This window comes from Phalacrocorax carbo, chromosome 20 (genome assembly GCF_963921805.1).
Source record: "Phalacrocorax carbo chromosome 20, bPhaCar2.1, whole genome shotgun sequence".
Taxonomy (NCBI): Eukaryota; Metazoa; Chordata; class Aves; order Suliformes; family Phalacrocoracidae; genus Phalacrocorax; species Phalacrocorax carbo.
Genome location: NC_087532.1, coordinates 968154 through 989437, shown reverse-complemented (window position 1 = coordinate 989437; position 21284 = coordinate 968154). Strand labels below are relative to the sequence as shown.

Below are 21284 nucleotides of genomic sequence, written 5' to 3'. Positions count from 1 at the left end.
GCGGGGGGGGCTCCAGCGCCCGACGGAGCCGCGCACGGCCCCAGCCCGCCCCCCGCCCCCCGGCCCCGGCCCCCGCGGCGGGTCCGCCCCCGCCCCCCGCGCCCGCGGAGCGGAGGGGCCGCGCTCCGCCCCCGCCTCCTCCCCGCGCAACTTCCCCGAGCCGCGGCCCCCCCCCCCGCCCCCGCCCCGCGGGTGCGCGCACAGGCGCGGGCGCGCCGAGCCGAGCCCAGCCGCGCCGAGCCCAGCCCAGCCCAGCCGCACCGCACCGCGCCCGCAGGGGCCCGGCCGCCCCGCGCCTCCCCCGCCGCGCATGGGGCGCGCAGCCTCCGCGGACGCGCAGCTGCCCCGCCGGCGCTGAGGGGCCGGGGCAGCCGGAGCGCCGACCCCCGCCGGCCCCCGCCGACCCCCGGGCATGCCCGCCCCGCTGAGCCCCGCCGCTGAGCCCCGCCGCGGGCGCGGGGCGGCGCGCCCGGATGGAGAGCTGAGGCGGTGAGAGCCCCGCCGGGCCGGGACGGGCGGGCCGGGAGACGTGACGATGTGGATGCGACGGCTCCCGGGAAGCAGGTAGGGCCGGGACGCGGAGCCCCGCGGAACCCCGCGGAACCCCGCGGAACCCCGCGGAGCGAGGGCCGGGGGCGCTCCTCACCTGCGCCCGCCCGGGGAGCGGCTGGCGGAGTTCGGTGATGAAGTTGGGGAAGCGGGGTGCGGGATGGAGGGCGAGGCGGCGCGGTCCCCGCTCCGGGCGCAGGGGTTGCGGGGCTCCCCCGGCCCCGCTCGGCCGCCCAGCCCCGGGGACATCCGCGTCCCTTCGGCTGCTCCGCGCTGCCGGGAAGGGGTGTCGTGTCCGTGCCCCCCCCCCCCCCCCCCCGCCGCCCCGGCGGGTGCCTGTCGGGGGGCAGAGGGGCCGGGGGGCGGCCGGGGGGCGGCAGGCAGAGGCTGGATGTGTTCGGGAGATTAATCGGGAATTGCAAAGCGGAGGAGACGGAGGCAAAGTGTTACGTAACACCTCTTCGTTACCGCTGCGAAGTCATCTGAGCCGAAAGCTTGTTATTTCCATGGTACCGCGTTTGGGGAGCGGGAGTCGCCCCCACCCCCCCCACCCCCCCCCCCCCCGCTCTGCCCCAGCGCCGCGGGAGGACCCGGCTTTCGGCGTTGTGAGCCGAGCTCGCCGGAATCCAGCTAAAGCAGCAGCGTGTTTAACAAGTAAGATGATAAGGAAAACTGCGCTGCTGTGCGTTTCGTGTTGTTCTCCCCACCCTTCCCCAGCCACGCACCCCGATATTGTATTTAAAAAGTCCTGGTTTTGAGCCGGCGGGCGGTTCGCGTCGGGCAGGGGTCAGTCCCGCCGCCTGCCCCGAGCACCCCCGCTGCGGGGCCCGGAGTGGGGCAGCCACGGCTGCGCGGAGGGTCTCGCTGCTGCCCGGAGGGGTCCCGAGGCGAGGGGTCCCGAGCGGGCGGCCCCGCTCCCGCAGCTCGCAGTGGGCCCTGCGGCCGCTCCCCGGGGAGCGGGACTCGGCACCCCGGACGGCTGCGGGGCGAGCGGACGGAACAGCCCCGCCACCAGCCCGACGCCGCGCAGCACCCGGGGGAGCCCCCCGGCCCGCTCCGCTCCCCGCACCCCTGCGCTCCGGCAGAACATGGCCGCCGCTTTGGGGGCGCGGGAGGGGCGGCTGGCAGGTCCCCCGAATGCCGTGGGCGATGCCAGAGGCCTTTGTCCGTCACGCTTCGGAGTCGCTGGAGGCTTTGTGCCCCTGCCTGAGCTTTGGATGGAGTCCTGGAGGGTGAAACTTGGCCTGAGGTTCTGTCTGCGCCGAGGAGCTGCCCTCGGCCGTTGTTCCACGCTCGCCCGTGCCGTGCAGCGTATCCCAGAGGCATGTGGCCCGCGAGCTCCCGATGCCCCCCGGCCGATGCGCCCTGACGGCCCGGCCACACGGACACCTGCACCTGCCGCCGGAGACGTCTGTCCGTCCGTCTGCCAAGGGAGCGCTGCTGCTGCGCGGTGGGAAGGGCAGAGTCTGCGGTGATGTAGTGAGTGACCTTAGGAATTACTCCTAAGGAAAGCACCTGCGGTGTGTTTCAGGGTGCCTGGCGTTTGGATTTATTCCGTGGCAGACGAGAAGCCCGGTGGAGCTGGAAGGCTGCTTCCTGAGGCTGGAGCCAGCAGAAGACTGTAATCTTGGAAACAGAGGACGCCCTCTGCTTTTTTATTTTTGTGAAGAGTTTAGCCATGAAAACAGGAGCCTTCCGGTCGCTTCTCTCCTCGATTCGCCTTGCAAATTTCTTTGCTGTGTATCCTGGATCCTCCGCGCCAGGCTGTCCTCTGTACCACCTCTTCAGCTTCCAGTCCCTCTGTGTTTTATTTTTAATAAGAGATAACTTTATTGCTAAGCTTGCCTGCCGCTCTCATTTCTCTCTAACTCTAATTGCTTCTGGCTTTATTTCTGACATTTCCCATGTCATTTCCCCTCATTTTCCTGAAGACTGCTAGAAAAATAGCTCCACGAGAAGCAGTAGATCTTTCCAGCACCCGTTTCACCCCGCACGGTCTCTGCCTGGAGCTGCTGCCTGCCGTGGGGAGATGGTACCTTACTGCTCCTTTCAAGTTGGATTCCTTTCGCCCCGGGGCGGCAGCAGCTGTGACCTTGCAGGCGAGCCTTGCTCTTAAGCTGGGAAAGGCAAGACCTGCGAATCCACATCGCTCGGAATCGTTCTGCCCTTGCTTTCGTGGAGGGGAGCTTGCCGCTCCCCGGGTTGCGAGCGCTGCGAGGTGCCGGGCTGGGTGCAGGGCGTTACCCCGCAAAGCCCCTGCGAGGTCCCGGGGATGCTCCACATCCCCTTCGCGGCGCGGCGGGCATGGGTGTGGGTGCCGCAGGACAAAGGGCTGTTATTTGGGGGGACGGCAGCTACTCTTGTTGCCTCCCGAATGTGCACCGACATCTGTGTGCGTGCATGCAGCTGCGTCAGTGCCTGCGCCTGCCTGGGAGGGCACGACAGCTTTCTGCAGCGTGCCGTCTGCCTGGCTTCTAGCTGTGGCTGAGGACGTCCCTTCCGTAGCTACAAATACAATATTTTATACAATATGCCACGATTTTTACAGCATTTAGCTCCGGAGTGATTTGCGGTATGAGTAAAAATACTGTTTGCAATTTCTTCCCGATTGTATAAAACAACTCATTAAAAGCATACATCCCTGCGCATCGGCACTGAGGAAACTTTATGGGCCTTGTAGTTACTGCCAAAGCAAACATTTTCCATGAATTTCACTCATCAAGTTCACGCTGTCAGATGTAGATTCAGCCGCTCGTCAAAGATGCAAGCCTTGCAGTCTGCAAAGTAATGAGAGCAGTAAGCAGTGGGAGTTAATGGCCTCCACTGAGGAGTCCTTACTCATCCCGCATCCACGCAGGGGCTGAGCTGGCTGCTCCCAGGTGAATTGATTGCCACAGAAATTCATCTAGTGTCACCGGCTATGATACTTAACAGCCACAATAATGCTTGAATAAACTGCACTTTTATGCAGCGGTTCATACCTCCTAACTGGCAGCAATTTCACAGATGAGGCAAAGGCAGCGGCGCTGGTCTTTAGCAGCCTCTTCCCCAGAGCATGAATAATTGTTGTAATAATGCCAGAGCCACCGCCGCCCTGCCTTTGTGGTGTCTCCGGCGGGGTGACGGATGGGAGCTGCCGCTGGCTCTGGGTGCTTGGGGGGCTGCCCCACGCCGCCAGCCGTCCTGCCTGCCCGAGGGACGTGGGACGCGTGAGCTGCCGGCCCGGCTGCTGCCGCGGCTTGGGTTGGCTTTATGTAACAGTCGTCTGCTGGAAATAAGGAGTTGCTCATTTTCCTCCAAAGCTCAGCCTGCGAATGGGACCGGAGTGAGGTAGAGACCAGCTCTCCGGGTGGCCCCATAACCTTGTTCCTACCTTTCCTCACCTGAGCCTCACCCGCCAGCTCTCCTGGCACGGCTTATGTTATGTACATTTGTGTCTATATGTATGTATACGGGGCGGTGGTGAGCGCCGAGAGCGGCTTCGCATGACAGCTCCGTAGGGTGTGAATAATCCATATGACTTCCGACAGGTCTGAGGTTCATTATGGAAATGTATGCATGCTTAAGCCTTTAAATATAGCTAATAGGAGAAGGACTGGGAGGAAAGATTACGGGAATCAATATGCCAAGCCGGAGGAGCAGGAGCTGTGCTCCCGTGCTGGGGCTGCTCCGCTCCGGGCTGCGGTATCCATCATTCTCATTAAGGGCCGGTGATGGGGAAGAGGGTTACAGCAACTCACGCCCAAGGGGGTTTGGGTTTGAGACCAAAACTCTTCTAGAAGGGTAGCTCCCAGAACCCAAGCATGTTGGGTGGGATCAGTGGGGGGGGTGGAGTGGCCTGGTCGGTGCTTTTTCTCCCTCGTTTAAAACAGAGGGTCTTTTCCTGCCGCCCCACGCTGGGTGGCAGCGCTGGGAGGGGGCTCCTGGCCAACCCCGGCAGCCGCTGCGGGTTTGCTGGGGGAGGCTCCCGAAGCTGCCGCTTGGCCCTCCTTCGCGTTGGGTACACGGTTGTCACCTGAGTGAATTTTTTCACTGGAATAACATAAAGCTCTGGACCTGAACTGCCTCCTTAAAAATGGAATTCGAGTTTATATGAATATTTCCTGTGGCTCTTCTTACCAGGACCTGCACCTACAGACTTTGATAGCTTACATAATTTCCTCTGATGGAGATGTACTTCATCTAATTTCACTTTGAAATGCATTGATTAAATCAGAACTGCTGGGAGATTTAAGCTGAGTCTCTGTGGCCTGAACTTAACCGTGGGAGGTTTACCTGCCTTCATCCTTCAACATTAATTTGGCTTTACGAGGATTCCTCGTGAAATGAGGTTTTGTCTGCCACTGAATTGCTACTGTTTTCTGGGTTTATCAGTTCCTTTCTTTGGCCTCAGCGGCTCTGCGAGCAGAAGCTGTGCTAAAGCCGCCTTGCAGCGCGGCCTTGGATGCCTTTGCCTGGAGCCGTGCTGGGGGTCGCAGCAGGGACCGATGGGCGATTCTGGCGGGGCGGGGTCTCCCCCCGGCGCCCCTTGCGCGGGTCGCCCAAGCTGGAGGCGAAGCGCTCGTGCCGCGGGCGGCAGGGCTGGGCGATGCCGCGGCGAAGCTCTCGCCCGGCGCTGCTGGGTGCGATGCTCGCGGGGCAAGATGGAGACCTGCATCAGTAACCCCAAGTGCAGGAGGATGTGTCGTCTCGTCAGTGCCGAGTGATTCAGCCTTTCTGGTACTAAGCAACAGTGATAAAAGGAAAAGAAATCTGGCTTGGCTGGAGATGGATGAGCAGTTGCATGGAAATAAGCAGGGATGGGGTCAGTGAGCACTGAGTACCCCAGGGCAGGAGGGCAAAGCACCCGCCAGGGGCTCGCCCAGGGTCCTTCCTGGCAGAGCAGCGGGTTGTACATCCCTGGCAAGGCCTTTGAGCCTGGGTCTGGTTTTCTGTCTGACGTTGGTGAGCGCCCCACCAGAATTTAGCAGCAGAGGCTTCCCCAGCCTCCACCTTTGCCAGCTGTCCTGGAGGAATCAAATGGACTTCAAAACCGAGCAAACAAGCAAGAAAAGCTCATCATTCACGAAGTGCTCGTTCTCAACTCTGATCTGCAAAATGTCTCATTGTGACTTGGAAATGATGTGTAGGCAGAAGATACACTTTAACATGCGATGATTTGTTTAAGTTTGCTCTGAAGGTCTTTCTCAGCAGCTCTGCTTTTCTGGAAGTGTTGTTGCATCATCCCCTGCGGCGCTGTGTCCCTTCTGCTCGAGGTGGGAGCGGTGAAGCTTTCCGCTGCCTGGCTGGGGTGCGAGCGCTGCAAACACCGCTGGTTTGCAAATAAAGGCTGAGTAAAAGCTGCGTCACGAGCAACACGTAGCCTGGGAGCGGTGACGTGCTTCCTGCAAAAGAAATACAAGTCTGGATCCTTGAGGTGGAAAAACTGGAGCTTGCTGGAGTGCGCGTGCCCTGATGTGTGGGATGGGGACGTGCCGGTGCCGGGACCTGTGGCGAGGCCGGGACCGTGTGCCTCGGGACACCGGCAGAGCAGTGCCCACCGTGCAGGGGACTGCGCCGGTCTGTGCAGGAAAGCGGTTTTGTGGAGTTTAGCTACAAACTCGTAGGGATCGGTGGCTCCCATCCATAAGGGGCTTTGGCTGGGCCCCACTTTCTTCAGCATCCTGGGGTGTTCAGGAGAACCTCCTTGTGATACTTGCTCCAGCCGTGGTTTATGGCCCTATAAGCGGGGAACGTGGCTGTGCAATGCTGGCTTAGTAACCACGTAAAGCTTTTGCAGCTTGCTGTGGGAGGGCTGAGGGCTCCTTGCTCAGCAAACCACATTTGAGGCTCTGTTAAGAGCAAACGGCACTAATTGATGTTGCCACTTGACTGCGTGTCGTTCAGGTTAAAGACGTGGCAAGGTCAGGGGGGAGCCCGGGTTCCCTCCCCGCCGGGATTTGCCTGCCCGGCGAGCCGAGCCCGCCGCACGCGTGGCTTCCTCGGGGACGCATTCCTCTAATTGCCGGAGTCCCATGCGTGACCCCAGCTCTGCTCCCGGTGCTTGCGATAGCATCTCCGCCTCCGTCTGCAGGACTCAAGTAATGAAGCGTCAGTTAATTGACATGGATTAGGACAGCCACTTAAGTACCCACCGAAACGTGGGTGATTAATGCCGGGAGCCGAGGCCACGTGGCCGCGCTTCCCGCTGGGAGCGCGGTCGGGCTCTGCCTCTCCGCGGCAGAAGCCGAAGCTCGGCTGAGCCCACAGCAGCTGGGCGTTACGTGGGGAAAGCGTTGCCGTTTCAGGTGCTGCAATGCTCTTTTAGAAAGAGCTCCTGAGAAGGATAAATCCATTTGCTACAAGTAGTTGCTTTTCATGGGTTTTCTTGCGAGGTTTTGTCTGGGAAGGATGAGGATGAGTTACTCCTCTTCTTGTTTCTTGGCTTTGTAAGAGGCTCTCTACTCCTTTAGCATCGTCTGACGTGAAATATTCAGGGCTTATTCTGGGTTCCCGTCAAAGTGACGTATTCTCTGTCAAAACCAACTTTGCTAATTTTCATGGATAAGAATGGAGATGTTTCTTATGGGCAGTTCCTTGGGGGTGTTCTGCTCAGGCGCCCGGTGGGAAAGGATGTGATTCCACGTTCTTCCCTGTTGTCCTCCGGAGGTCTGGACCTGCGCGGCACGAGGGTGCAGGGGGGTCCCCCCGGCGCGGGGGACTTGTGGAAGAGGCCGAGATACCGTGGGAGATGCAATGAACTGCAGAGGTTTGCAAAAAGCAGGGAGGGATGCAGGAGGTCTCCTGTCGCCACCAGTCTGCCTGGCAGAGACCTCCATCTCTCCTTTGGAGATAACGCTCTGAAAAGTTTAATCGCTTCTGCAAAGGGGATTTTTTTTTTTTAATGAGATGCACAGCACAGCGGTATCTGACTCACTGGCAATTAGGCTCCGGAGGGTGTGTGCCCACAAACAGCGCAGTGTTTTCTAGGCGCTCCGAGTGCCTCTAGTGACTCATGTTCACCTTGATCCAGCAGGATTTTGCTCCCATGGCTGCCAGCGCGCTGCCTGGATGCCGTACGCGTGATGAGGTGGCCGTGGCAGGGAGAACTGCTCTTCCTGGTGGAAAAGAAATTGTTTGGTGCTAAAAGGGGATTTAAACCTCTGCATGAAAGGATCAGGAGTCTTTGCCCTGGATTTCGTTCTCGCTGCCGTTGCTTTCTATTTTGGTGTGGTTTTCCTCCATCGTTTTGGGCTGTTCTCTTTTCCCCATGAAGCGTGTCCTTCTCCAGCAGTGCCTGTCCCCGCTTCGGGGCTGGGCAGAGCCCTGGCGCCTGGCTCGGGAGTGGGGCAGCGGCGGCCGGGAGCCCCCCAGCACCGCGCCAGAGCCTCGGCCGGGCGATGCGGTGCCCTGTGCTCTGCTCCCCTCCCTCGCGCCCCAGCTGTCACGCCTTTGCTTTCTCCAGGCTTTCCTATTGATGTTTCACACCTTCAAAGAGTGCTCTGCTGCTTCTGGGTTTTTCTTTTTTTATTGTATTCCTTGCTCCGTAGAAGCCATCTGTCTATCTGTCTGCTTTTAGAGGCTTTATTTCTCTCATCCTCTCCATTTCTGTTAGAGTTACTGGACCTTTTGAATTCTTTACGCTTTCCCTGTGTTCATTCCCGCGTACGGCCGGTGAGGTTTCAGGGCAGGCTGTGCATCCCTGGGCTGCTGGGACTTCCCAGGAAAAAGCCGGGTTTGGATCTCGGTTACTCCGGTGCAAATTTGGAGCAGCTCTTTTAGAAGGCCACGGTGCCGGAGCTAAGAGCTGAGCCGGTGGGGTTTCCCGGACACCCAGCCCCCGCCGTGGGAAGGGGGCGGCTGGGCCCTGGGCCGGCCGGCCCGGCGTTTCCAGCGGGGTCAATGTTTGTCTTCGTTCCTGGGAAAGTGGAGCTCTTTGGGAGATCGTCATTAAAAACCCCATAGGAAGATATTTTCTCCTTGGGTATTTTCCACAGTGGCAGTGTTTCCCATCGCTGCAGACGTCTCGGCGGGCAGAATGGGGGACTCCGATGCGCGGCTCCTGTGAAGCCATATTGTGTTGCAACAATGCAACGGACCTATTTTAATAATTTTGTTTTAAAACTCATTAAGCTGCTACTTCATACCTACCAAGCTAACTTATTTTTTAGATCGAAGCGTTTCCTGCATCCATTGTAATGACACACTTGAGCACGTTAATTTAGAAGATAAGAGAAGTGCTTGATATATTTTCTAGTGAAGCGGTGGTGTTAAAGGGCGGTGAAAGCAGTAGCTTGTGCCATCATCTTCCTCTCTGTAGGTCCCTTCAGAGCTGGAGGCCTGGGTTGAAATAGTCGCTATCTCTTGAAATCACCGTGCCTTTGTGGATATGGGCTTCAGAGGAGGCGAACCCTTCGTAAGGCTCCTGCTCCAGCCTGGGATCAGGCAGGATTATCGCAGCTCCTGGTGGGGAGAGCCCCTCTCCGGCCATCCCGTCCTTCAGCGCTTGGGCTTTGCATCCCGCTCTTACACCCCAACGTGGTCATTCAGTCAGAGAAGGAGGCCTGATCGTCCTGCAGAAGCCTGGCTGTGTCCGCACATTGATTATACGGGGGGTAGACGTGCGGCAAAGGAAGAAACTTCATGAGCGGAGCAGGGGAATGAGCAACTCCTTCATTCGCAGCTGCGGGCGAAGCGCAGCCTTCTCTGTGAGCCCGTGGCCACCTCGGGGTGCTGCTAAACCAAACCGCCGTCCTTATTCATTCTGTGCAGCATTAGGGGTGATCTCTAAGCTCCCGAGTCCAGTGCCCTCACACGCGTGTCGCAGTCCCTTCCCTGCAGTGGCACGGGGTTTTTAAATATATTTGGTAAAAGGGGGAGGTGTCCTCTGCTCCCGTGGTGGCGGTGGGAGAGGGCAGCATGGTCTCGTGCACCCGAGGACCTCCCGCCTCGCTGTTAGCAAGTGAAGACCAGGAGCTGATGGTGTGGCGCCAGCCTCGCCGCATCTCCCTGTCCTGCATCCTTCAACCGTCTGCGTGACGGCTCCCTGAGAGTCTTCAGGTGTTGTCCCCTTCTGAAAGGGTCCCCTTGCTTTTTCAGCCCCTCCTGTGCTTGTTTTCATTGCAGCGCTGACCAGAAGTACCTTTTGCTCCCCGTCTTGCCGTGTTGGTGTCTTGCTTTCACTCTGATGGAGCGGGGATGCAGCCCCACGGTACCAGCTCCATCTTCAACCCAGTTAACGTGAGATGTGCTGCTCTTACGGCGTGCTTTGGTTCCAGCCAGGGCTAGGTCTGATATACAGGCATACACCAGGAGGTTTAGATAGAAGCTAAAATAAGGGGGGAAACCCCTGATTTCCATAGGTTTGTGGGATTTTTTTAACATCACCAAGAACGGAGCTCGAGGCTGTGACTCTTCGACAAGATTTTTAGTGGATTTGGAAATCTAGAGAAACTTCCCAGCAAGTTGTGTCTGAGCTGAAGCTCTTGCTGCTGCCCGATCCCCGGTGCTGGTGCAGAACTCGGGGGGGATGAGTGAAATAACTCGGCGACAGGTGCAGGTTTGGGCTGGAAAGCCAGGGCTTACAAACCCCCTTTATCCGGCGGGACAAAAGCCGAGTGTTATTTCCGACGGTTTGATGAAATGCCCCACTGTCCGGCCCTGCCACGCTAAATGCGCGCAGTGTTTGCCGGCTGGGTTGGCCGGGCACTGGCAGCGTGCGGAGCGGCGGCGGGGGCCGCGCCGTGCCTGCCGGGGTGGGGGATGCTCTAGCGGTACCCGGGGCTGCAGGGGCCGAGCCTGCGGCTGAGCCACCCCCTGTGACAAGTGCTCGGGGCGCCGTGTCGCCCGGCCGTGACCGCCGTCCCCTGCCTGCAGCTCGGGGCGGCTTGCCCAGGCCCTGCCTCGCGACGTCTGGCAGGTGAAACCGCAGCCCGCTGGGTCTTCCTCGGGGAGCCAGACCGCGCACGGAGCTCCCGCTGCCGGAGTTCGGCGGGTGAATCACCGAGCTCCGGTTTTGCACAGAAAATTGCTGAAGATGTTCCTGTGTCTGAAGGCACCCGCCGCTTTCTGGGCTGCCTGCCCCTGGTGCTTTTCAAATCCTATCCGAAATAATCCCACAAGACCGGGGAAACCACTCTACAGCAGATGTTGTGTCCGTCTTAAGGCAAGTCAAACTAGGCTGGCAACCCTGGACGATGTTCACTGGTTCCCTGCAGTACTGGAGCTCTTGCGCTCATCCTCAAGCCGGCTGCGGGCACTGGGCATCCATTAGTCCTGTTGGCATCCATTTAAATGTTTAAAAATGGGAAATTAACTTAAAACCTAGGGTTGACGTTCGGCTGGGCTTTGGCAGTGACCAGGCACGTGGCCACCGTGGAGCAAACCTGCTCTTGCCTTTGCGGCGATGCCACGTGTGCCTGTTTCCTCCGTTTTCTCCTTTTTCCTCTTTCCTGCGTTGCTCTGCAAGACCGTGCCGCTTCTCATGGCGTGGGTGTGGGGTGCACCGGTGGGGTCCGGCGCCGGTGGGGTCCGGCCCGAGCCCTGGGCTGCCACATGTGGGGCTTTGCCCTTTCTCTGCCTCCAGCGAAGGACGGGACCCGCAGGAGCGCAGCCGGGGCCGCGGCGCTGCCACGCCTGATCTGCTCTCCGACAGCCTTGGCAGGGTCTGCGCCTACCGCATCAGCATATTGGCGGTACCGCTGGGTATTAATTATGCCTTCCGCACTCGCGGCTATTCAAATGTTAAAATGGTTTATTTGCAGCTGGGCGAGCTCAAGGCAGAGGCAGAAAAACCATGCACGAGCGGCTCCCCTCTGCTGCGGCCGCCCTCCTGCCCCCTCTCTTCCATGGGATGCGGCTCCCCAAGTGCAGGCAGGGATGGATCCGGCCGCCTCTGCCTCCGCGTTTTGTCCCGGGGAGGAGCTGCTGCTCCCCAGCCCCGGCCGACTCCTTTCCGCCCCGTTTTCCCGGGGAAATGGGCACCGTCTGCCTGGCCGCGAAAGCATGATGGTGAGGATTCAGCCTATTTCACCCTCTGCTGATTTCCCTCTGTGATGAATCCCATCCCCTCGGCTGCGGGAAGCGGTGTCGGTTTAATTACTTGTGAGGAAAAGGGGGGAGCGGAGGAACTTAGGACTTGTTTTAAATATCACTTTTATTAGTAGGTAATCCTGAAGCTCAGTTCTGTAATACAGATAGGTAGTGATGTGGCACATTTAATTTACCTAGGTGGTACTGTGTGTCGGCGTTTGTGCCTTAATTCCCAGTCCTGGCTTTAAAGAGCTTGGCAGCCATCTTTTTCTCAAATTTATCATTATCTTGGAAGAAGTCATGGCTGCAGACAGCGCAGTGAATAAATAGTAAGTTCCCAGTTCCCGTTGGGTCTGGGTTCGGAGCAACTTGTGCTAGAGCAAAGCATGGATTAGGAGAGAGGTGCCGGGGTCGGCGGTGCCCGCGGTCCCGCGCCTCCGGTGCGGGAGCTCCGGTGGGAACGGGGTGGGATGCGGTGGGTGCTGTGCTGGGCACCCTGCCAGGGTGGTCCACGGGCTCTCCCACTGATCCCACGGCGTAACCCACCACGTGCCTTTTGGCACCTGTCTGTGCCGCCCTTGCACGGGAATGTGCTGCGTCCTTCCTCCCAGCCCCAGCGAGGGTCCGGAGAGGACCGGTGATGCTCTATTTCCATGGCGATGGCTGGCAGTGTCACAACAAAGGACAGTCGCTGCACTGCAGGGATCGTCGCGCAGGAAAGCGGGGCTGGAGAGGAGAGCAGCTGCGGCAGGCGCCGGGTCTGCAGTCCCCACCACGGCGAGGACGCGTCATTGCGGGCCAAGTACCTGCCGCCGCCGCCGCAACTTTCCCCTCTTGCTCCAGCATGAAAGTCACCCGCCAAAATGCAGCAGCCTCGTCCTTTCTCCAGCCAGCGAGTCCCCGCAAATGCTGCCACAACGTGTCGTGCTCCGAACGCCTTTGCAGGACACGCAGCCGCGCTGCCAAGGGTACATTTCCTAGAGCGGGGCACCCTCTTTCCTGCCGTGTCTTGCCTGGGATGAGCGAACATCGCCCCGTCCCTCCGGCCACGGCTCCCACTCGCGCTCCAGGTGTTCGCTGGAACATTTTTGTCTCTGTCTCGCTCAGTCTTTGGAGATACGAAATGCTTGGAGTTTGTAAATCATCCCAACAAGGACATAACCTTGATTCCCTGTGCAATACCAATAGATTACCTAATGGGAGGCGTGAAATGGAAGAATGGCTCCATTTGTATAATTCTGCATTAAAAATCAGCCTATTCTGCACTTAATGCTGCCTGTGAAGTGTCTCCGCAGCCAGGGGAGAAAGGGGCCGGTGTTGGAGAGCAAACAAGTACCTTATGAAAGGGACGCAAATAGACACCTCTTGCCGGCGCTGCCCTGGGATTCACACTCGAGTGAGCCTTTTGAGGCTCCGGGGAAGCGGGTTACGTGCGAACGGCTTGCAAGCTGCTGACGGTTTATGTTTTGCAGTTTGTCAGAGCCGCTCGGTGCCCATGATCCCAGTTAATTGCTCGGACAGATTTCCAGGCTCGGGGATTTCTGGGCACACAGCTGTCGCCTGATTTTGCAGCCGCTGGATTAACCTGCGTCCTACCCGCAGCATCGGGGCTCGCCGGCGGTGCCGCCGTCCTCCAAGGGTCCCTGGATCGGGGCAGAGGCGTTTCCCTCCCGCTTCGTGCACCTCCTCTTGTGCGTCGGCCGTGCTGGATGTTCCCCTTTTCCCTTCCCGCGTGTGTGCAGGCGGCCGGGGCCGACGTCCCAGTCAGCATCCCAAAGCAGCGCTGGGCTTTGCAGCCTTCAGAGCTGTGTGGATCAAAGACCCAGGTATTGCAGCGAGGCAGCAGCTTCTCTGGAAGCTCTGGCTCTCGCTGAGGCATGGCAGAGTGGGTGCGAGGAGTAGCCTGGCGCATGGCACCAAGCCAAGGACTGGCACCGGGGTGCCGCCAGACCTGGGCTTGGGTGGGGGGGTCTTGCTCCCATTGTGCTGCTGGACCCTGTGCTCCTGCAGCTGCCTCTGCCCTGGGGGTGCTCATACCAGCTGCCTGTGCGGATAGAAATGCAAAATAACTGTGTGCAAAAGGTGGCAGAAGGGGGGTTTTACTCCATTGGTCTTGACTGCTCTCGTCTTTTCTCTGTGCGTTGGTTTTCCTACGGATTTCTGTCCAGCTTACATACTGTACTGCTCTGCCTGTGCACGCAGCTCCATCCTTTCAGAAGCGCTAAGCAACCCTCGATGCTCCTTATTGATTCTGAAGCATCGCGTAGGTGATGCAAACAGCGCTCGGTGCCTGCGTAGCCCCTGCACGTGCTTCAGAGCTGCAGCGGCGTTGCCGGAGCCGTGGCTGCCAAGCGGCGGCCCTGGGGCAGGCGATGGGCCCGGATGATGCCCGAGGGGCAGCGGATTTGCATTCACAGGCGGGATGTGGGTTGAGGGGGGCTGGGGACTGCCTTTCCCAGGCTGCTGCTTCACGTGTTTGTAAGGTAATCCCAGGACAGAGATAATCTTGCATTTTCAGCTCTGTGGCAATCAGAGATCGCTAATTACCAAAGCTTTGCTCTTGCTCGTGCCCGCTCCTCAAAATGCTTGGGGGCTTCTACATGAAGCTTCATTGGGGTCGGAGGGATTCAGTCGTCCTGGCTCTCCTGGCGGAGAAGGAGCCGAAGGCGCGCGGGGCTGGTGGCAAGAGCTGCTGCCCGTGGGGCGGCGAGGCGGAGGAGCCGGGCAGCATCGCCGTGCCAGCCCGCACACGGAAGCACCCTGGCAGCCTCTCCCCGACCAGTGACGAGCGCGGCAAGCTCGCGTCCTCCGGCCTCCTTGAAACTGGTCTCTCTCTTAAGTGCCAACTTTCCTCCTCCTCAAAGCGAACGGCTGCATCTGAAAGGATGCGAGAAGGGGTTTTCGTACTGGGGAGGATTCTGAAGTGTGTTGTGTACGGTGGGAAGGCTTCGATGGCTCCACCCAAAACCCCTCCAACACCTGTAACTCCATCGCCTTTGAAACAGATACTGGCTCACTTGGGCTCAGCAAAGCAACACTGGAGCACTTAACGTGTGTGATCCCTGTAATTATCTGAGTAGTTTCCTTGAAATCCGCTCTTGTACTTCTCACGAGGCGCAGGTGAATGTTTGTAGCTGTTCCCCTCGCTGTGAGAATATGGCCGCCTCTCCATCCATTAAGCTGCGGGAGCGGATTTGTGGTTTGTGGGAGGAAAGGCTTTGGATGAGGAGGGTGAAGAAGGGATTTCTTCTCCTTGAATATCTCTGCTGCTCATTTCTTGTTTTAACCCAATTTCAGAATTCTGTTGAATTTTTCCTTGAGTTTGAGAAGTATTTTGGAATAACGTTCCCATTCACTCCCAAGATGGGAAAAGGAATAACGTGAAAATTGGCCACACACCCCCATCTCTCTTTGTGATGGAAGAAAAGGTGTGTGTTTATGAGGGGGAGTCACAAATAATCAAAATCCTGATTTCAGGGCTCAGCGAACAACGTAACCGCAGCCCTGACTTGTGCAACCCACCACATAACCCCAGCCGGGGCTGGGTCTGTGCCCCCGAGCCGAGGCAGGCGGGTGCTGCAGGCACGGCCGACCGATTTGTCCCCTTCCCTGCGCCAGAGCCCCCCTTTCGGAGGGCGGCTGGTGAGTTACTCCATGCACTGAGAGCACTGAAGGTTCCCTTCGCCTCTGCTTTCCTGCCGGCGGGATGCAGCTCGTGCAGTTGGAGGAGGGTTTGTGCCATTTGATGTCTCAGCGAAGCTCGAACGTCCTCCCAGCCTCCGAGCAGCGGTGACTTTCCGCTCGCGCCTCCCGGGAGGCGAGGGGACGCTCTCCCGCCCGCTGTGGCGAGGGGGGGCAGAGGCACGGGGACTCCCCGGGGGCGGCGTGTCGGGAGCAGCGGGCTTTTCTGGGACAGCCTGAGTTTTTCTGGGGCAAATGCCAGGTGGCAGGACCTGCGGGCTGGACGCGTCCCTGCTCCCTGCGCTGCCCTTGGGGACGCGTCTCTCCCACTGCCGGCTATGGCAGGGGGCTCAAGTGGGGCTGGGGGAGCAGGAGGGGTGTCAGGGGGAGGGAAGGGTGGCCTTGTGGCAGAGCCCAGGGTCCCTGGCTTCCGCCGGCCCCACCACGCGCTGCCGCATCCCCGCCGCCGAGCACATCGCGCTGCGTTGCCTAGACAACGGCAACTCCTACACGCTGCTATTTATTCTGAAGGACACTTGCTCTTATCTGTTGTTGCAAAGCCCTCAAAAGATTGCATGCCGTGCAAAATTCCTCCGAGGTAACCGGCCTCGCTGCTCCCGTCCCAAAAGCCACCTCCTGGGGCCGTGCCAGCCAGCGGGGTGGCCGGGAGGATGCTCCTTGGGTGACAGTCCCTTGGCTGGCATCACTCAAAGGGACGCAGGTGGGAGGGTGACCCACAGTGTTCTTGGGGCAGGACAGGGTGCTGCCCCGTACTGAGCCGTGGCTGTCGCCCACCACGTCCCTCCCCATCACCAGAGGCTCTGGCCTGGAGAGCGATGGAGGAGCGAGGGACGCCCCTGCCTGTGCGTGTCGCCCGGCCGCGCTTGGGCGCAGCGTTGCTGGCGGGCTGGCGTGGGGCCGGGGGTTGCGCGTTGCGTCTTCCTCCGTATCAGCCCAGCGCTGCAGGGGAGCGAGGCAGCGATGCTCGGGCGGGTCCCACACGGAGCAAACCCCCGTGAGCTCAGGGCTGCTGTTGCTGCAGCTTGAGAATGTCGTGAGCAAGCAGGAGGGAGCGGCAAGAGGGGAAATATCTGATTTTCCTGCGAGTTGCCGATCCCGAGTACTGAGGACTGGCATTTTGTCTTTCAGAAGCTTCCACAGAGCAGCTGGGATTTAGCAAGCACCAAGTTTGGGCTGGGCACATCCCTCGCCTCGTTCAGCAGCTGTTAGTGAAAGTGCCTCGTGCGCTGTTCCCTCGCGGAGAGCCGGGCGGGCAGGGAGGGGTTTTGGGTGCGTGCACGGGTGGTGCGAGAGGTGGTACCCAGGGCGAGCGCGGCGCCGGGGAGGTGCCCGGCACCTCTCCTTCCTTGCAAAGAGATGTTTCAGATGGCATTAGGGAGTTAGGCAGAGGCTGCAATGGAGCCTGACGTGCTGCTGGAGTGAATATGAGCATTGCCAAGGTGAGTCTGTGTTTAATGCTCTTGCTGGAAGCCCGAGCTCCTGACTCCTCACCGGCGGAGACGGGTGCTGCCTGTGGCACCGCTGATGCACGGCACGTGGGGGATGCGCTGCGTGCTGCCCCCACGGCACTGCCACCACTCTGCTGGCCGCTAAAAAAAACCCCACCAACATCATGTTTTGGGTGGTTTGGTTTTTCTGAAGCCTTGAAATCCTTCCTCCCCCAGCCTGAACTATTTTGGTTTATGTTGTCTGTTTCTGGCTCTTCCCTTTCTCCTTCTGCGCTCTTTCCCTGCGTCGCCTTATTCCTCCCCAAAATAAATGCTGTTACGCTTTGAAAAAATACCCAATTAGGAAAAAAAAAAAGAAAGGAGAGATCCTCTGAGCAGAAAAAGACTGTGCCTGAGAGTATCCAGGTCAGCTCCTTTAGCTTCATTTGCTCACGCACGGAGGGAGTGTACAAATGCTTCTGTCAACCAGATGCACATTCTGTAGTGCTACCAAGGACTTTACCGGGCGCAGCGCTGTGGAGGATTAGTCTATTTAGCCACATAAAGCTCTCATTAACTCCTGCTGAGTTCAACAAAAGTCTTTCTTGTGTAAAAGCTGAATAAAATGGAGTAAAGATTTTTGGGCTTTGGCCTAATGATTTTTTTTTTTCTGGAAAAAACCAATAAAACAAGAAAAATTCATGTCAGGCGTTTTCTTACCATAAAACGCCACGCTTCACGTGGGGTAGCGTCTTAGGGGAAGGTGCGATGCCGCTGAGGAAGGGAGAGGGCTTTGACGTGACCTGACCTGATGGTGGCACGTTACATCAAAGCAAAATTTTGAATAATGAGCCTGCTGACAGTTCCGCGCGATTTCCAGCTATTCTGTGAAAGAGAGAGCCGTGAAAGGGGCCGCTCGTCCTTCCCTGCCAGCTCAGGGGCTTCGCTGAGGAAATGCCCGGCAAGTCCTGGTGCCGCGGGGTTGCGTTCAGCGCTGGGTGCTGTGCTCTGCAGGAGGGGACGCTCCTGCTGTGGCGCGGGCGACCCCCCTCCGTAGGAGATGGGTTACAGGTGCAGGTGCGAGAGTGCGGGTACTCTTCTGCTTCAGCTCATTGAGGGATCGTACCGCCGCCCTCCGCGGGCTCGCTCGTGTACCTTGGCTTGGAGAGCCAGGGAGCGGGGGCCGGGCTCCCCCATACCCCTGCGATGTAGAGACCCCGGAGCAAAGGCTCTCGCTGCTGGTGCTCCGCTTGTGCCATCTGCTTTAGATAATTCATCTAAAATGACTTAGTTTGGGCAACGCAGACGCCGGCCGCTTCCTCAGGGCATTTTGTGGTAAAACCCATCCTTAAGTCATTCACAGAACCATTGAAAAGCAGCAAAGGTGCATTTTCAGATGGGGCTCCTTGATCTGCTGAGTTCGCGGTGGTGGGTTTCACAGGGGGAGGGTGGGGAGGAGGCGCAGGGTGCCCCGCGATGCTCTTTCAGGGGGTGCTGGCTGGAGCACCGGGGCAGGATGGTGGCACCGCGCTGCCGGGGGTGTTTTGGGTGGCTGGGCTTGGGGAGCCATGCAGGAGGGAGCGCTGGGTTCCTTCCCGGCATTTCTAACACAGTCGCTGTCTCTCCGCAGGTCAAGTTGCCCGCTCGGAAGCCATGCTTGGATTTTAATAGCCATGTTCCACCTAGCCATGGACCTCGCCAGCTGCCAGCCCCCAGCCAGCAGCGCCGGGGGGAGGCTCTCGCCACGGCCGGCGCTCCGGCACAGACTGTCCCGCGGCTCACTGTGGGGTGCGGGGAGCGGGGAGGAGCTGCGGCACCCTGGCCCCGCCTGGACCTGCGGCCCTGTGCCCTCCCCGCAGAGACCCCGCTCCCGCCGGCCGCCCCCTGCCACCCCGCTGCCCACCGGCCGCCCCCTGCGCCGGCCCCGCTCCCGGAGGGGCCGGCGGCACCTGCGCGGCCGCGGCTTCGCCCCACGGGACGGGCGGCCCACGGCGTTGCCCGAGGTCATCGTCTGGGGCCCCACGGGCGAGGAGGACTCCCTGGAGAGCAGCACGCTGCCCGGCGCCTTCGCCACCACCACCGTCACCACCGCCGCCGCGACCACCACCACCACCACCACCGCCGCCGCCACCGCCGCCGCCACGCCGCCTCGCGCACCCCCCAGCACCCCGGCTCCCGCGCCTGGCGGGGACGTGCCCCGCAGCAGCCCCGGCCGCACCAGCACCGCTGAGCCGGCCGCCGGCCACAGCAGCAGCGGCAAGGATGCTCGCCCGCCCCGCGGGCTGGGAGACAGCACAGGTAGGGTCTGCCAGGGGTGAACTGGGAAGGCTGGGGTGTCCCGGGGCAGGGGGGTCGCTGCGGCATGAGCTTTCCTGGCAGCAGCATCACCCAGGACAGAGATAAGTGCGTGATGTTAAACAAGAGCGCTCGGGAGGCAAACGGCAGCTCTGATTCATCGCTTTTATCGGAGGCGCTTTCCAGCAGCGTGCTGTGTTTTTCCCATTAGCGGTGCCCATCCACGGCCCATCTCCCATAATCGTATTTAGCGCCGCGCTTGGGCACGGCGATGCGTTCCCCCAGCGCTATCTGCTGCGTGGACATGGATGGGAAAGCTGCTTCCCATTTATTTCAAATTATATTTGTTATTGCCAGTATTAAACTGTGGGATACCGTTGTTTAGTTTACAGAATTTATTCACTGTGCATCGACTGCCTTTAACCCACAGTGATTTTCTAGTCGAATCGAAAAAGAATTTTATGGCCCAATCTTAATCTCAGTTAATTTATCTAGGCTGCCCTGCTTGGCAGGAAGAGACAAGGCAACCGTAACGTTGTTCCTGACTTAAAGGAGGTATTTACAGCGGCCAAAAAACCTCCCAACCTACACACCTTTTGAAAAATCACTGGAATTGGCTGGATAAATTAGCGAGGGTACATCAATAACGCCTGCTGGCGAGAGCTGCTCGCTGCTCGATGAGATCTTCAGCCTTACGTCGCCAGGCTGAGGTCTGGCTGGTGCCTCCGGCCTCGGTGGCATCGTCGGGTCGGGGTGCACGGGCTCCGGTGGGCTGGCTGCCGGCTGCGGGGATGGCCCCGGGCACGTGCTGTGGCTTAACGGGGTGGGCTGCCTCGTTTAGGCGAGGACGAGCTGCCGGTGCTGCCGCGTGCCTGCCGGTGCGCTGCCGCCACTGCCGCCTTCCCCGGCCGGCAGATCGGCGGAGAGCCGCAGCCCCGAGTCTCCGCGTTCCCGGCAGCCTCCCGGGGGGCGGCTGCTTTAATCTGCCGGCTCTTAGCTCTCATTAGGGGCCTTTGCAGCATCGGAGTTTTTGCTAATTAACTTCTTTTCACCGAGTGGTGAATGCGATAAACTCCTTCCCGGGGCTAAAGGACCTTTTTTGATCTCAGCCCATCCACCCTAAATTGAAAAGCGCCTGAGCTCTGGCTCTGCTTTTCCTGCCAGTGCTGGTGCTGAGCGCCCAGGAGAGGCCCCGGCAGGGAGCGCCGAGCCCCTGCGGCACCTCGGGACGCGCGTTTCGGGAGCCAGCGGCCAACGCCGTCTCAAAGCACCGGCCGTGCTATCGCTGGCAGCGTGCCTGTGCAAGGCCGTGCATTTTTCAAGCCCAGCTCCTCTCTGTTATATAAGCTTTAGCGGCTGGAAGTGTTTGTTCTCTGCTGGGAAAAACATATGGCTACAAATTAGGATTAGGTAACTCGTCTGTACTTTTTATTTGCCTCAGTGAGCATTGAAAATCTCTGTCCTGCCATCCCGTAAGGCGCTGCGCGTCGCGGTAGGAGCCCTGGGTGGGTGCGTGGGGTGGGATGCTGCTCTCACAACTTGTGGTCCCTCAGCTTTCTCTGGCAGCAGCCCCAGGGGTCGGGGTGGTCCTGCTTGCAGCACCCAAGGGGGCTGGGGCCACCCCAGGGCTCCCACGGCCGAGCAGACCCATGTTCCCGTCGGATCGGGTGCTGATGAAGGTGCTGCATCCCCCCGTGTCCCTCCTGCGCCGTCCCCTTGCTGCCCTCTGCGCGTTGCTGGAAAGGGACTTGCTACTGGGCGCCTGGTGATGCTGGGGGACCGTGGGGGTCCTTGAGGGGGCGCGGGGTGGGGGCGCTTCAGCAAAGGCAGCAGCGCTCGCTTAGATGAGCTGTTAAAGCTATCCTGCTCCATGAGATCTTCTCACCCTGCTCCTTCTTGCTGAAGAAGTGAGAGAAAAAAAGCGAGAAACAATGTCTCTGTGACTCACTAGCTGCAAAAACAAGCTTAAAAAAATTCCCCTGGCATAAGGAATACTCTGCTTGTAGGTAGGAGAAAAGGCAGATGAGTGGTTACTCGTCCTGTCCGGAAAGAAGGGAGAGGCTGGTCCGCGCGGCTCCGGTGCGGTGGGTGCCGCCGTGCCGGGGGTTGTTTTGGGTAACCCACAGCTCAGGTGTGTTTGTCCCGGTGCCACCTCTGCCGGCTCGGCGCCTGGCAGAGCGCTGATGGCAGTCAGATGGGGACGCAATATGTTCACCCAGGCGTAGTTTATGCTTACGCTTTTCAAAACCGTGCTTCCTTTTTCGGGGGCTGTCGTAATCATTTTACGGTAGAGCATGGAAA

The 21284-nt window shown here is 59.4% G+C and overlaps 1 protein-coding gene across 1 annotated transcript in view; it reads left to right on the top strand.

The window, feature by feature from the left end:
- Nucleotides 1-231: 231 nt before the first annotated feature.
- AJAP1 (adherens junctions associated protein 1) overlaps nt 232-21284 on the top strand; it is a 48672-nt gene continuing 27619 nt past the window's right edge. Inside the window, exons 1-2 of the mRNA XM_064470206.1 lie at nt 232-564; nt 18319-18986. Coding sequence (XP_064326276.1) covers nt 536-564; nt 18319-18986 — 697 coding nt within the window. The 5' untranslated portion in view covers nt 232-535. The remainder of the gene's footprint in view (nt 565-18318; nt 18987-21284) is intronic.